The sequence below is a fragment of the Elephas maximus genome, chromosome 3, assembly GCF_024166365.1.
Source record: "Elephas maximus indicus isolate mEleMax1 chromosome 3, mEleMax1 primary haplotype, whole genome shotgun sequence".
NCBI lineage: Eukaryota > Metazoa > Chordata > Mammalia > Proboscidea > Elephantidae > Elephas > Elephas maximus.
The window spans coordinates 51,914,468-51,929,177 of NC_064821.1; the positions used below are offsets into that span (position 1 = coordinate 51,914,468).

At 49.1% G+C, this 14,710-nt stretch overlaps 1 protein-coding gene across 1 annotated transcript in view; it reads left to right on the forward strand.

Moving 5' to 3' along the window:
- Positions 1–5,491: 5,491 nt before the first annotated feature.
- The window catches only part of TNFRSF8 (TNF receptor superfamily member 8), an 81,255-nt gene continuing 72,036 nt past the window's right edge, over positions 5,492–14,710 (forward strand). The window contains exon 1 of the mRNA XM_049877952.1: positions 5,492–5,682. Coding sequence (XP_049733909.1) covers positions 5,620–5,682 — 63 coding nt within the window. The 5' untranslated portion in view covers positions 5,492–5,619. The remainder of the gene's footprint in view (positions 5,683–14,710) is intronic.

The following is a 14,710-nucleotide window of genomic DNA, read 5'->3' on the forward strand; positions in this document are numbered from 1 at the left end:
TCTCAGTCACTGGGACCAGCCGCAGCCAAAGGTGAGCCAGAGAACTCCCCACTTTGGCCACCTGTGGAGAGTCCTCCTTCCATTCAGGCACCGAAGAAAGTTACTTAGTAAAGTACCAGGGTGTCAGAGAAGAAGGGACCAGGCCTTCCTTCTTGGTTTCCAGCTTCCTACCTGACTGCTGCTGCCTGTGGCAGAAAGGATTCTTTTATTGGCTGAGGGTAATTTGGGGCCATTTGAGGCTGGGGTTCTCAGCTGCTAGGGAAGTCCCTGAATTTCCTGCACCTAGTTGGGACTGTGTCTTGCTCAGCACCCCTTTCCTGGTTCCCTTTGGAGGGCTTCCTGTGGCCCCCACCTTCTCTCCCTTCCTCTGAGGAGGCAGCCTGCAGAAGTTTGTCCGTTCAATGCTGCTTGCCCTCCTGCTTCAAGCAGGCTGTGGCAGTGGCTTCCAGAGCTTGCTCTCAAGGGCCGGGAGGAGGCCTTTTGTCCCTTGTGATCCCACAACAGAGCCTGCTGCAGTGCCTCTCATGGGGCCTAGGGACTTCCCCTCCTGTTCTTCAAAGCACTTTCACATGCGTCAAGGGGTTCACGAACCGCCCGAAACCTGCAGAAGGCGCAGATTCAGCCTTGTCCAGCATCTGCTCTTTGTAGGCCTTTGCGAACCACCAGGCCATCTCTGCTTGGTCCTTATCTGGCCATGTTCCTAGGTGGGTGCAGTTTACAACAACAGAGGCCAAATTCTCCCAGCAGTTCCCCGCCCACTGCACATGCCCTTCTCTGCAGCTGGCCAGTCATTGGTTCAGAGCTATGGCCCAGGTACTGTGCTCAGCATGGGGGGGCAGCCCGGGCACTGTGAACGGCACTGGGGGGGCATGCACAGACAGGGCACATGCAGACCAGCACGCGCATCACCTGCATATGGGCAGGCCAGCAGCCCCATGCCACTTCTCCAGAAGCCCACAGTTTCCTGGGGCAGAGGGACACATGAGCCACTCATTACCATTATGACAGGCCGAGCTCAGTTCTAGAATTGAGGCACAGACAACAGCAGAAACCAACCGCCTTTCTAGCTGGAAAGATGGCTGGGGAGGGGGGAAGGGCAGTGCCAGGAAAGCAACCAAGAGGCGGTGGCCTGGGGGCAGGTGATGAAGAGAAATAGAAGTATGACTGGGTTCCAAGCGGAGGGACCAGCAGGAGCAAAAGCAAGGAGAGGCGAGAAAGCCTGGCATGTTGGGGAGGGCTGGAGCAGAGCAGAGGTAGGAGTCCCTGGGTGGTGCCAACATTTAAGTGCTCGGCAGCTAACTGAAAGATTGGCAGTTCAAATCTACCCAGAGGAAAGGCCTAGCCATCTACTTCTGAAGGATCACAGCCATTGAAAACCCTATGGAGCACAGTTCTACTCTGACATACAAGGGGTCGCCATGAGTTGGAATCAACTTGATGGCAGCTGGTTTTTTGTTTTGGAACAGAGAGAAGGCAAAGAAGCTAAAGCAAAGCTAGAGAAGTTGGTCTGAGCCAGGCTGTGGAGGGTCCTGGGCACCGTTGGATTTTTGTGACCTGGCTAAGTGGCTTTATGTCTGTGTGCCTCAGTTTCTCACCTGCAAAATGGGTACAAAAATAGGATCTGCTTCAGGGAGTTTCCATGAAGATCCAAGGAATCTATGCCTCAGAACTCTTGGCACAAAGCAAACACTCAAAGGTAGCTCTATTATTACTACTATTAAGCAAATAATATTTTTTGGGTAATGAGCCATGTCCCTGGCCCACCAGGGTTCTATACAGAGTGGTGGGTTGGTGGGTTTAGGAGGGTGCCTCTGGAAGCCCATGGAAGAGATGGGTTTCCGCGGCATCTCTAAAAATTTTTTTTTTGTGGTATATATATATATATATATAAAACAAAACATTAGCGATTTCAACATTCTTCCATGTACAATTCAGTGACATTTATTATGTCTATCAAGTGTTCAACCATCACCATTATTCATTTCCAAAATTTTCATCATCCTTAACAGAAGCCCAGTGTCCCCTAAGCAGTGAGTCCACCTGTTCCCCTCCTTCCTGCCCACCTCTGGTAACCACTAATCAACTTTGATCTCTATATACTTGCCTATTTTAAATATTTCATGTAAGTGGGATATACAAATTTGTCCCTTTGTTGACTGACTTATTCCACTCAGCATCATGTTTTCAAGGTTCATTCCTGTTGCAGCATGCATCAGGACTCCATTTCTCTTCATGGTTGAGTAATAAATAGCTCATTGAACCTATGTACTCCTTTTTATTTACCCATTCATCTGTTGGTGGACGTATAGGTTACTTCTACCTTTGGGCTATTGTAAACAGCGTTCTAATGAACACTGATATACAAGTATCTGTACTTTTGGGTATATACTTAGGAGGAGAATTTCTGGGTCATAGGATAATTCTATGCTTATATAACTTTAATTTTTAATGGATGTGTAATACCCCATTAAATAGATGTATCATGATTTATTTAACCATTCTCTATTGTGACACTCAGGATGTTTCCAAAATTTTGCTCTTATAAGTAATGTTTTGGGAAACAGCACTGTGTTTATAGTTTTCTTTTTCTGATTCAACTATTTCCTTAGTGTCTTTTCACTGAGATGAAATTACTGGGCAACAAGTCAGAAATAACTTTTTTTTTTTTTTTTTAGCTTTTTCTAAGAATTGTCTTATTGCTTTCTGAAAAGAACTGTAAAATTTACCAGCAGAGTATGAATGAATACTCCGTTTTCACCGCAACTGTGGGGCTCGATTTTACAGAAATCATTTTTATAAAGCAAAAAAAAAGATTAAATAAATCTAAAAAGTTCCTGAAGTTTGCCTTAATTTGCATCTTTGTTGATTACTAGAAAGGTTGAACTTTCAAAAGTTGTAATTGATTTTTACTTGTATTTTCCCTCATGCAAACTGTTTTGATGTTGTTTGGTTGTATGTGTGTTTAACAAGTATTTATTTATTCAAAACACCAGCTCTTGTATTGTGGAAAGCTCTAGACTGGGAAACATATATCCTGGGTTCTTCCCACCCCTGCCTGGCTTTGGGAATATCCTAGGCAGGCTACTCCCATAACTTACTTATTTAACATAGTCCCAGCTCAAACATCCTACGACACTGGGCCTGGGGCATCCAGGGGAGAGCTCAGAAGTGGATCTCCTGGGAGGGGGCATAAGAGGGGCAATTTTTCCAAGTGGAATCCAGGAGCCCAAGGAAGATTGGGTGTGGGTTGATCAAGAGTTGAGATTTTTGTTGGGAACGTTCTGGCTGGAGGTTATTGCTGGTGAAGATGGGGTTATTTCCAGAAGATAGGGGCCTGGCCTTCTACAGGACAGGCTGAGATGTAAAAGCCTGAGGGTCCTTGGGTCTTTCTGGGCTCATAGGAAAAAACCTGTCCAACTTTAGTTAGAGAACCTAGGGCTGCCTGCCTGTTTCTGAGCCCTGGTTTCCTCATCTGAAAAAAACAAACAAAAAAGTGGCAAAATAACCATTGTCTTGGGCCTACCCAGTGGCTGCTCAATAAACATTTACTGAATGAAAGGAGTCAAAAGAGAACCTCTGGGATGAGAAAGCTCTGGCGGAGAAAATCATCCCCCGCACAAATGAGAACCTAATTAGAATGAGGCTTGTATTCTTTCTTTTTTAAAATTTATTTTGTTGTTGTTAAGAACATACACAGCAAAACACACACCAATTCAACAGTTTCTATACGTACATTTCAGAGACATTGATTACATTCTTCAGGTTGTGCAACTATTCTCACCCTCCTTTTCTGAGTTGTTCCTTCCTCATTAATATAAACCCACTGCCCCTAAGTTTTCTGTCTCATCTTTTGAGTTGCTGTTGTCAATTTGATTCCATATAGATAGTCCTTAAAAAAGCATAATGTTCAAGGCAGACATTTTTTGCTAGTTAAGCTAAACTATTGTTTGGTTTAGGAAGATGTTAGGGGATGTTTTTTGTTTCAGGTTTAAAGATTATCTCGGCACAACAGTTTCAGGGGTTCATCCAGCCTCCATGGCTCCAGAAAGTCTGGAGTCCATAAGAATTTAAAATTCTGTTCTGTATTTTCCCCTTTTGATAAAGATTCTTCTATAGAATTTTTAATCAAAAAGTTCAGTAATGGTAGCTGGGTTCCATCCATTTCTTCTGGTCTTATGGCCAAAGAGGCAGTTAGTCATGGAGGCAATTAGCCACACATTCCGTATCCTCCTATTCCTGACTCTCCTTCTTCCTCTGTGGCTCCAGGCAAATACAGACCAATTGTCATGCCTTAAATGGCTGCTTGCAATGAACTAGAGGCACTAAACATGTTATCAGGCCAATTAACTGGGATGTTCCAGGAAACCATGACCCTAAGCCTTCAAACCAAGGAACTAAATCCTATGAGGTTTTTGGTTGTACATAAGCAGCCTCAGCAATTTATTGTTTCTTTTTTCTATGTCAGAGTGCCAGCCTCCTCCTTTGAGCTGAAAACTCTTAGCGGGCGGAGAAACATCTGTGGATTGATAACCACATACGCTGTTCTTCTGTCCATCCATGTTTTTAACAGTCAGTCCAACCACCCATCCACCCATCCACCCACCCACCCTCCCTCCCTCCCTCCCTCCCTCCCTCCCTCCCTCCCTCCCTCCCTCCCTCCCTCCCTTCCTTCTTTCCTTCCTTCCTTCCTTCCTTCCTTCCTTCCTTCCTTCCTTCCTTCCTTCCTTCCTTCCTTCCTTCCTTCCTTCCTTCCTTCCTTCCTTCCTTCCTTCCTTCCTTCCTTCCTTCCTTCCTTCCTTCCTTCCTTCCTTCCTTCTTTCTACCCACTCACCCACCTACCTATCAGTCCATCCATACCTATCCATCCATCCATCCATCTATCCATCCTTCATCCATCCCTTGATTCACTTTACAGCAAATATTTACGAATAGGGGGGTGTGTGGATGGTGTTGGCTTTCTCTGTGAGTCTCCTGACTCCAGCTGTTTCTTCCAAAGAACCTACAGTTGGAGGAAGAAGGTTGGCTTGATCAGAGTGTCAGGAGCAGGAACCTGCTCAGGTCTCACTTTTCATGGGGTGGGAGTAGAGACTTTGGGATCAGATCACGGTCTCCTAGTCTCCTTTGAGCTCCACACCTCCTGCGGGGAGCTGCCTTCTATGTTCCTCCGACCAGCCAGGACAGGGCAGCAAACTCCAGGCCTCCTCCCTGGTGCCAGGGGACTCATTCAGTCGTCAAATCCGGGGCGGGCCATTCAAAGCGCAACCTACAAGTGTGCTCCCGGTAGCCTGTCCCTCAGTCATCTCTGCACGTTTTTGCTCCCCACACCGCCAACCCCTGGCGGATTTTTCGTATTTGTTATTAGCAATGTTCCTGGAAACCGCTCTAGGTACCCAGCGAGCCTCGGGGTGATGGGGGAGGGAAGAGTTGGGGCCAAACCCTTGGGGAAGGAGCACACACTTTTGAAGTGATTCACTATGTGCGTGCGGTGCTGAGGGAGGTGAGCTCCCAACCCCCGGCGCCTGAGGTCTACAGCGCGCGTCTACGAGCTGTGGGGACCGCACGTGGGTTTAGGGCGCTTCCCAGTCTCCCCGGCTGGGGAGCCCTCCTCCGGTCGCCGGGATGCACGCCTTCCGTGCTGTGCTGGGACTGCTGCTCCTCCGGGCTCTCCGAGCCCCCCCGACGGTAAGAGGTGACTGGAGCTGGAGCGGGAGTTGGGGGCGGGGGGAGCGCTAGCGATCCAGAGCCGCCTCCTTCTCACCCTGTACCCTGAGCCCCAGACAACACGCGTGGGGGCGCAGGGGAAGGGGCAGGGAAGCTCTTCACCCCATTCCCGCCCAACTGGGGTGAGGGGGCGCAAGTGACAAGAAGGGTGGTGGAATCTACAAGTTCTCACAGGTGGGTGGTTGACTGAAGGGCTAGTGGGGGCTCCTCCTCCCTGCCGTCGCCAGGCGCTGGCGATCATTCATTCAACATTAATTGAGCTGGGGGCACTGCGTGGCACCAGACAGACGCTGTTTATCCCGCTCGGTGAGTGGCCCCGTCGGGGTCCGGGGCTGATCAGGTGAGGCTCGTGGGGTCTCGGGCAGGCAGGTGGGGCCTCCCGTGGTCAGAAAAGGTTGGTGCCTGGGCTCTGTTCCTCTGCCTGATTCTTCCAGCTCTTCGCCCTGAGGGAGGGTGGGGGTTGGGAGGGTCTAGTAAGGGAGGGAGAGTTGCGTGTGGGTGAGAAGCAGAGGTGAAGATGCTGGACCAGCCAGAGTCGGGCCCCCAGGCCCCAGTCCTGCCTACCAACCATGTGAGGATTCCTGTCCTGGAGCACGTGGTGGGCATCTGACCATTTAGAAAGGTCAGTACTGACTTCCTTTGGTGGGAAGTCCCACCACCGAGTTTGGGGCTTCTTTATAGGAAAACTGAGCACTTACTGGTGGCCAGCACCAAACCAGGCATTGGGGGGAGAGCTCAGATTAACACAATGTGGACCTGGTCACGTCATCTACTGCTGTCAGTGCTGTGTGCAGGGTCTGAAGGGCAGAGAGAAGCCCATGGGCCACCATAATATCCTGGTGGACCCTGGGGTAGCACATAGAGGGTGTTGGTGGATGCCTGCTGAAAACAGGTACAGGGGGCAAAGGACAGAGCAATAGCAGTCCGCTTGGGGGGAGCAGGGTCTAGCTCCCCCTCTAATCCCTACAGGTAGAGAGCGACCCACACTTGGAACTTAGTCCTATTCCTCCAAATCTGAAATCAGGAAAGAGAGGGCCCATGGGCTTCAGGCAGACGGAAGGAGGATGTAGGCAGGAAAGGGAACAAGCATTCCAGACACAATGGTGAACTCAGCAGAGGTAGAATTCCCCCATCATCTTCCTGGCCCATACTGCAGGTACACCAAACCTCCCTCCTAGGTCCACTCACCTCCCCAATTCCATCTCAACGGGCAACGTGAGACACCCTCAACAGAGTGAGCAGCTGACATCCTTACAAGGCAGAGACACTGACTAAAGAACACCCTTCCTACTTCCCCAAACCCTTTGCTCATGACCCCGGGGGAGGTGAGAGTTTGGGGTGCCAAGATCTTGGGGAGAGAAGGGGAACCAAAAAAGTGAGAGGGCCAGGCAGGCTTTGCTAGTGTTTGGTGGTGGAACCTAGCATGCTTCTTTTCTACAGAGTGAAACCTCTATATATTCTCCAAAGAATGTATGAATATATCCTCAAAGCAAAAACTATGAACACTACAGATAAAACTAAGTTCTTTTGACATTTCCTCATCCCAATTCCTTCATAGAAGTAACAGCCCTCATTGATTTGATGTGTTTCATTGCAACCCTATACAAATGTATGTCCATATCTTTATATTTTTTTAGCAGAAATATATAGGGTTTTCCACATACAATACTATATGGTACCTATGTTTCTTCATTTGATTTTCACAATGTCTACAGTATGTCTTGGAGAATTTTCCACGCTGATAATTATAGATCCTCCACTTGTCTTTTAAAATGCTGTCTAATATTCTACCAAGTGGGTGCTCCATAATTTAATTATTTATGTTCCTTCTCAATGGGTAATAAGGTTCGTACTCCTTTTTTTTTTTTTTCCTTCTGTTTTTATTGCTCTTGCAATGTACAGCCCTATATGGAAGCTTTTGGGAATGTGTGTGATTCTTTCCCAGGGAAGATGTGAAGAAGTGGGATATTGAGGTTACAGGGTAAATATGTATCCAAATGAAAAGATATTGCTGGATTGCCTTCCAGGGTAACCAATTTGCCCTCCCACCAGCAGTACATGAGGGTAACGACTTCCCCACATCCTAACCAACGTTTGATCTTATCAGAGGTTGTATTTTTGTCAATGTGACTGTGAAAAGGACTCTATCCTTCTTGTTTTAATTTGCATTTCCCGCCTACTAGAGGGGTAAGCATCTCTCCTGAGGGCCCAGCTCCTGGGTCATTTCTTGGCATTGGGAATGTGGCGGTGGGGGGGGGGGGATCTGTGGGGGAGGGGACTGCCTGCCCAGCACAGTACTTCCTCTGACCATCCAAACCTTTTTCCACTTCTGTTTTTCCCATAAAAGTCTGAGAAGCTTATTACTACAAACAAACAGATAAAACCCCTCAAACAACAACAAAGCAAAACACAAGCCAGGGCTTGAATCTCTGACTTTTAAATCCTTCTTTTTGATTGTACAAAGCATCATTTTGTGGCTGGCAGCGGAGAGCAAGAATGCCTACTTGCTGGCATGGAAACTTCTGAGGAAGACATTTAGCCTGTGACGCTTTGTATCACAGCCTCCCCAAGTGTGGCTTTTACAATGTTATCTAGGATGACTTTTGCAAATTCTGAGAGAAGAATTTATTACCATGAGGCTTCCCCTCAACACTCCACCGTTTTCACCCACAAGTAGGGCGTAGGGGCAAGCCCACGGCATTCCAGAACCAAATGGTGAACTCAGCAGTTAGGAGAATTCCCCCATCATCTTCCCAGCAGTACTAAGGGTACACCAAGATTTCCTCCAGTGCGCGTGGAGGACACACACACACACACACACACACACACACTCCAGTGGCTGTTGAGTCGATTCTGACCATGATGACCCCATGTGTTTGAGAATAGAATGATGCTCCATGGGGTTTTCGTGGTTGTGACTTTTCAGAAGCATGTCACCAAGCTTTTCTTCTGAGGCGCTTCTGAATGGGTTCAGACTGCCAACCTTTTGGTTAGCAGCCAAGCCCTTGATCGTTTTCACTACCCGGACACTCCTCTCCCACATCCATGCCCCCAAATTCCAGTTCGATTCTCCTCCAGCCCGACTTGGACTTAGAAGACTCTTCTCCGAGTTGGCGCTCATGGAGGTGCAAGGTTCTCATGAATGAATCTTTGCTCAGGTGATAGATAAGCTGTGTCACACCTCCCCCTGGGGTTTCCACTTTGAAAGTGTAGTTTCCCCATAGAGTAGAGTGCTGATGGTGGGATTTCAGGCATGGGCAGGATGGCAGAAGAGACTTTTTGGTTTTACTTTGGAAAGTGGAAACTTTTCCAGGGCTGCTCAAATTCCGGCATGCAGGCAGAATTCCACCTTATGCACCAGGATGAGGGGACCCTGCCGTGAGGGGCACTGAGAGGTGTTGGCTTATCTTAAAGGTGGCCTCCCCGTCCTCTGTGAGAGGCTGGGGCAGCAAGGAGGACACATTTGGGGTTGGGCAGCCACATTACTCAGCTTGAGAGCAGTCAGTGCTGGGAGAAGGGCCACGTTTACTGTAAGTTTCTGCTTCTACTCGAAGGCTTTCACTCATATCAGACCTAGACTTGTTTCTTGAGTTGATTGTGATTCATCCTCAGGCTCGCCAGCACTCTCACCGCTGCTGTTCACCTCAGGAAAGTCATCAGAAGGAAAATGGGGCTGAAGAGTGTCTGCATCTGGGCCTGGAGAGTGGTGAGAGGCACAACAGATGGTTAGTTTAGGAGACCCTGGGTGGTGCAAACAGTAAATGTGCTCGGTTGCTAACCAAGCCAGTGGAGTCCACCCGGAGGTGCCTTGGAAGAAAGCCCTGGCCATATACTTCAGAAAAATTGGCCAGTGAAAACCCTATGGGACACAGTTCTACTCTGACACACATGGGGTCACCATGAGTCAGAGTCGACTCAACGGCAACTGTTTTTTTTTTTGAGGGGGGGGAGTCCTGGTGGTTCAGTGGTTAAGAGCTCGGCTGCTAACCAAAAGGTCGGCAGTTCGAATCCACCAGCTGCTCCTTGGAAGTCCTATGGGGCAGTTCTACTGTGCCCTATAGGGTTGCTATGAGTCGGAATCAACTGAATGGCAGTGAGGTTTTTTTTTTTTTTAATGGCCTACAGGGTTGCTGTGAGTCAGAATTGACTCGACGACAATGGGTTTGGCTTTTGCTTCTTTATGGTCTTTTTGGGGCCGTGCACTGGTCCTGTGGTGTGGGTCTGTCTGGTAGCATGGTCCCCATTTTCCAGATGGGGAAGTGGAGGAATGGTCTTGTCCACAGTCCCAGGACTGGGCAGGGAGAGAGCAGAATGAGAACTCAGGTAAGCTGGGCCCCAGGCCCAGAAGTGTATAATGTCAAAAAAGGCAGCTCTGGGCATTGCCAGTTCTCCGAGTTTCCCTCCCTTTTTCCTCCCACCATGTGTAGCGGCTGTTGGTGGAGGAGGGAACTTGTTCCGGAATCTTCACTGCATATGGTTGAAAACCACTGACCATTCTCGGTGGCCTCACTGGTGGAGAGAGACTTTTATACACTGCTCAGTCCAGTTACTCATTGAGTGCCTAAGTCCTTCTCAGACATGCATCTTTGTTTCATTCATTCGTGCATTCTTCTAGCACATGGTATGGGAGCAGCTGCCCTGTGCCAGGCAGGGTTCCAGGCTCCATGGGGCATTCGTTCCAAGCTGTCCCAGGTAATCATCCAGTCTCTGCTTGTACACCTCCAGTGACAGGGTGCTCACTCCCTCCCGAGGCAGCTCATGCCGTCTTGGGTTAGCTCTGATAGTTAAAAAAAAGACAAAAAGAACTGTTGCCATCAAGTTGATTCCTCCTCATGGAAATCCCCATGTATTACAGAGCAGAACTGCAACATAGGGTTTTCTTGGCTGTGATCTTTATGGAAGCAGATCACCAGGGCATTCTTCTGTGGCGCCACCGGGTGAGTTCTAACTGCCAACATTTAGGTTAGTAGTTGAGTGTAAACCACTTGCGCCACTCCGGGAATCTTTGCTCTGATGCTTAAAGGCTCTTTACAATGCACTGAAATCTATCTCCTTGAAGCTTCAGTCCTAGTTCCAGCAGATGGGGCTGCATACAGCAAGTCAGCTCCCTTTTTCTCAGAAATATCATTGTGTGATGTGAAGACAGTGACGCTGGGCCCCTGAAGTGTCCCAGCCAACCACACTGAGGTCCTCCAACTTTTATTTCTCATGTGACATGGGCTCAAAGCCTCTTGTCAACCTGTTGCTACCCATTCCACAAACACTTACTGAGCACCTACTGTGTACCAGGGGTCCTTGGTGGCACAGTGGTTAAGCACTGGACTACTAACTAAAAAGTTGGCTGTTGGAACCCACTCAGACGTGCCTCGGAAGACAGGCCTGGTGATCCGTTTCTGAAAGGGCACAGCCTTGAAAACCCTATGGAGCAGTTCTATTCTGCACACATGGGGTCACCATGGGTCGGAATCAGCTGGATGGCAATTAACGGCAACTGGGTACCAGGGACCGTTCTGGACGCTGCAGATATATTCATGAAGGGCCGAACCCAGTCTCCGAGTCATGGGACTGACATTTTGCTGGTGGTGACAGATGTTAAGCAGCCTGGTGGCAGTCACTGCAATGTGGTGGTGGTGGTGGGCGGGGGGGAGGTGCGGATTTTAACCAGCCGGTGTGAGAGAGACAAGACGGCTCTCTTAGATCTGGAAAGCAGAGTGGCCTCTCTGAGACAGTGACATGCACACTGAATGGGAAGAGGGAGCCTGCCAAGGAGAAGACCATCCAGACAGGGAGCAGAGGTAAAACCTCAAAGCTGGAGGAACAGGAAGAAGCCAGTATGGCTGGAGTGAGTGGGCGAGGGGAGGGTGGTATGAGACGGTGGCAGAGAAGTTGGTGGACAGTGCAGACCCTTTGTGGATTGCGGTAAGAAGGATTTCAGCTGGGGAGCGACATCACGTTTTAAGGTTCCCTCTGACTGCTGTCTGGATGGTGGACTGTGCCAGCTGGGTGGGGGAATCAGGATGGGTGCTGGAGGCCAGGCTATTGCAGGGCTCCAGGGGAGAGATGAGGGAGCCTGGACCAGGGCAGTGGCACATGGAGGTGGGTATACGTTGGAGATGGAATGAAACAGGACCTGCAGATGGACTGAGTGTGAGTGCAGAGGCAAGGGGGGAACCAGGGGTCATGTCCTGATTGGGGGCTCCACATCCAACTGAATGGTGGGAGTTGTTCACGGAGGTGGGAAAAAGTGAGCAAAGAACAGATTAGGTGTTTGGAGAAAAGCACCGGTTCTGCTTTGCCTGTGTTCAAACGTCAAGTGGGAGGTTGGATGTTGGTGTGTGGAGCCCCTGGCAGAGCCTGGCCCTGATGTGGGCCTCTGTGGAATTCTGGGGCAGCCTGGGCCAGGGCTGAGAGCATCAACACTACCCTCACTGTAGCCACCCTGCTTCTGTTCATGCAGCCCAAGGCCCCATATTCTGTTAGCTGCCAAATTACCCTGTTGATTGATTCTAACCCCAGAGTCGTCTCTTTCATTCGTCCTGGTTGCAGTTTATATTAGTTTCCTAATAGAAATGCTGTATCATTTCCTAATATGAATTTGCTGCTGTAACAAATGTCACAAACTTTGTGGCTTAAAACAATACACATTTATTATTTTATAGTTCTGGAGGCCAGAAGTTTAAAGTGAGTTGGCAGAGCTGCGTTCCTTCTGGAGGCACTAGGGGAGAATTTGTTTCCTTATCTTTTCCAGAGCCTGGAGGCTGCCTGGATTCCTTGGCTCCTGGCCACTTCCTCCACCTTCAAAGCCAGTAGCATTGCATCTTCAGAACGGGGGTGGATTATCCAATAGGCAAGGTGAGCATAGTGCTTACCTTGCTTACCAGATCATCTGTAATGAACAATTTCACATGGGTTTCACCACATCAAAGATGTGTGAAATTGTTCACTACAGATTAGTAAGTAAGTGCAAGTAAGCCTGTACTACTGGATAATCCACCCCTGCTTCAGAACGCTCTCTCTCTCCCCCTCTTTCTTTTTCTCTCCCTTTCTCTCCCTGACCATGCATCCACATTTTCTCTGATTCTGACCCTCCTGCCTCCCTCTTGTGGCGTAGTGGTTAAGTGCTACAGCTGCTAACCAAGGGATCGGCAGTTCAAATCCTCCAGGTGCTCCTTGGAAACTCTATGGGGTAGTTCTACTCTGTCCTATAGGGTTGCTATGAGTCAGAATCGACTCGAAGGCACCGGGTTTGTCTTTTTGGTTTGGCCTCCCTCTTGTAAGGATATAAGTGATTATATTGGGCCCACCTGGATAATCCAGGCTAGTCTCCCCATTTTAAGATTCTTATTTAATCACATCTGTTGTTGTTAGTTGCCATCGATTCCGACTCATGGTGGGTGACCCCATATGTGCAGAAAAGACTGCCGATCAGGTTTTTCAAGGCTGTGACTTCTAGGCCTGTCTGCTGCTAAATGTGTTATTTTACAGTTCCGTAGCTCAGAAGTCTGACACAGGTCTCACTGGGCTAAAATCAAGGCATTGACAGGGCTGCACTCCTTTCTGGAAGCTCTAGAGGACAATCTGTTTCCTGGCCTTTTCCAGCATCTAGAGGCTGCCACCATTCCTTGGCTTCTAGACTCTTTCCTCCATTGTCAGGCCCAGCATCACCCTATCTCTCTGACCCTGCTCTGCCGTCATCTCATTTCTTTATCAGTCCCTCTTCTGTCCTCCCGCCCCCCTCCACATTTAAGAACCTGTGGTCACACTGGACTCACCCAGATGATTCAGGATCATCTCCCCAAGGTCAACTGATTAGCAAACTTACTTCCACTCGCAACCTTAATTCCCCTTTGCCACATAACCTAATATATTCACAGGCCCTGGGGATTAGGACGTGGACATCTTTGGGGATCACTATTCTGCTGACCACAGGCCCCTTCCCACCTCTTTCTTCCACCCCGCCTGGTAGGTACTCAGTCAGGTTGCCCACTATTCTTGAAAATTTCATCTCAAAGAAGGTGCTTACCTGTTCCTGGGGTTCCCTATAGCCAGGGACTCCAGGTTCCATCTTTGTGGCTGTTTCTGGGCCCACTGTCAGTGGGTTTTCTCTTCAACTGTGGGGTCAGGCTGCGTGGAGCCATGCACACTCCCCCTCAGCTCCCTGGGGACCAGAGGTGGGAACTGGGCGATTCTCAGCCTGACTCCTGCTTCTAGGGTGTGGCGGATAGGGTGAGGGATGCCTCTTGTGGCTAGGGACAACTAGGTGTGCCTGTGGGTATGCTTAAGGTGTGGGAGGGCCATGGCTTCAATGTCAGGTGGTCTGTAGGTCTGGAGCTCAGGTGAGCACTCAGGGTGGAGAGAGGGGTTCAGCGCCTCCCAGAACCAGGAGATGAGGAAGCCCAGCATGTTGGCAGTATAGCCTAGCGGTTACTTATGAGCAGGGATGTAGGAGGCAGAATAATGTCCCCCCCTCCCCCAGGTGTCCACACCCTAATCCCTGGAAACTGTGAATATGTTATGGTACATGGCAAAAGGGACTTTGTAGATGTGATGAAATGTGTGGACCTTGAGATAGGGAGATTATTCTGGATTGTCTGGGTGGTTCAAATCTGATTGCACGAGTCCTTAAAAGCAGAGAGCCTTTCCCAGTGGGTTAGAGAAAGATGAGACAGAGAAGGAGAGAGATGCAACGTGAAAAGGACTCAGCCTGCCCTTATTGGCTTTGAAAATGGGCATGAGCCAAAGATTCGGGCAGCCTTTAGTACTAGAAGTGGTCCTCAGCTGACAGCCAGCAAGGAAACAGGGACCTCAGTCCTGTGCCTGCAAGGGATTGAATTCTGCAAACAACCTTAGTGAGCAGGGAAAAAGATTCTCCCCTAGATCCTCCAGGAAAGATGTGGCTCTGCTGGACACCTTGATCTTAGTTTCATGAGACTAAAGTCTCACAGCCCTGGGCTGCGGGCCCCATCCTCATGGCCACCCCAGTCCCACC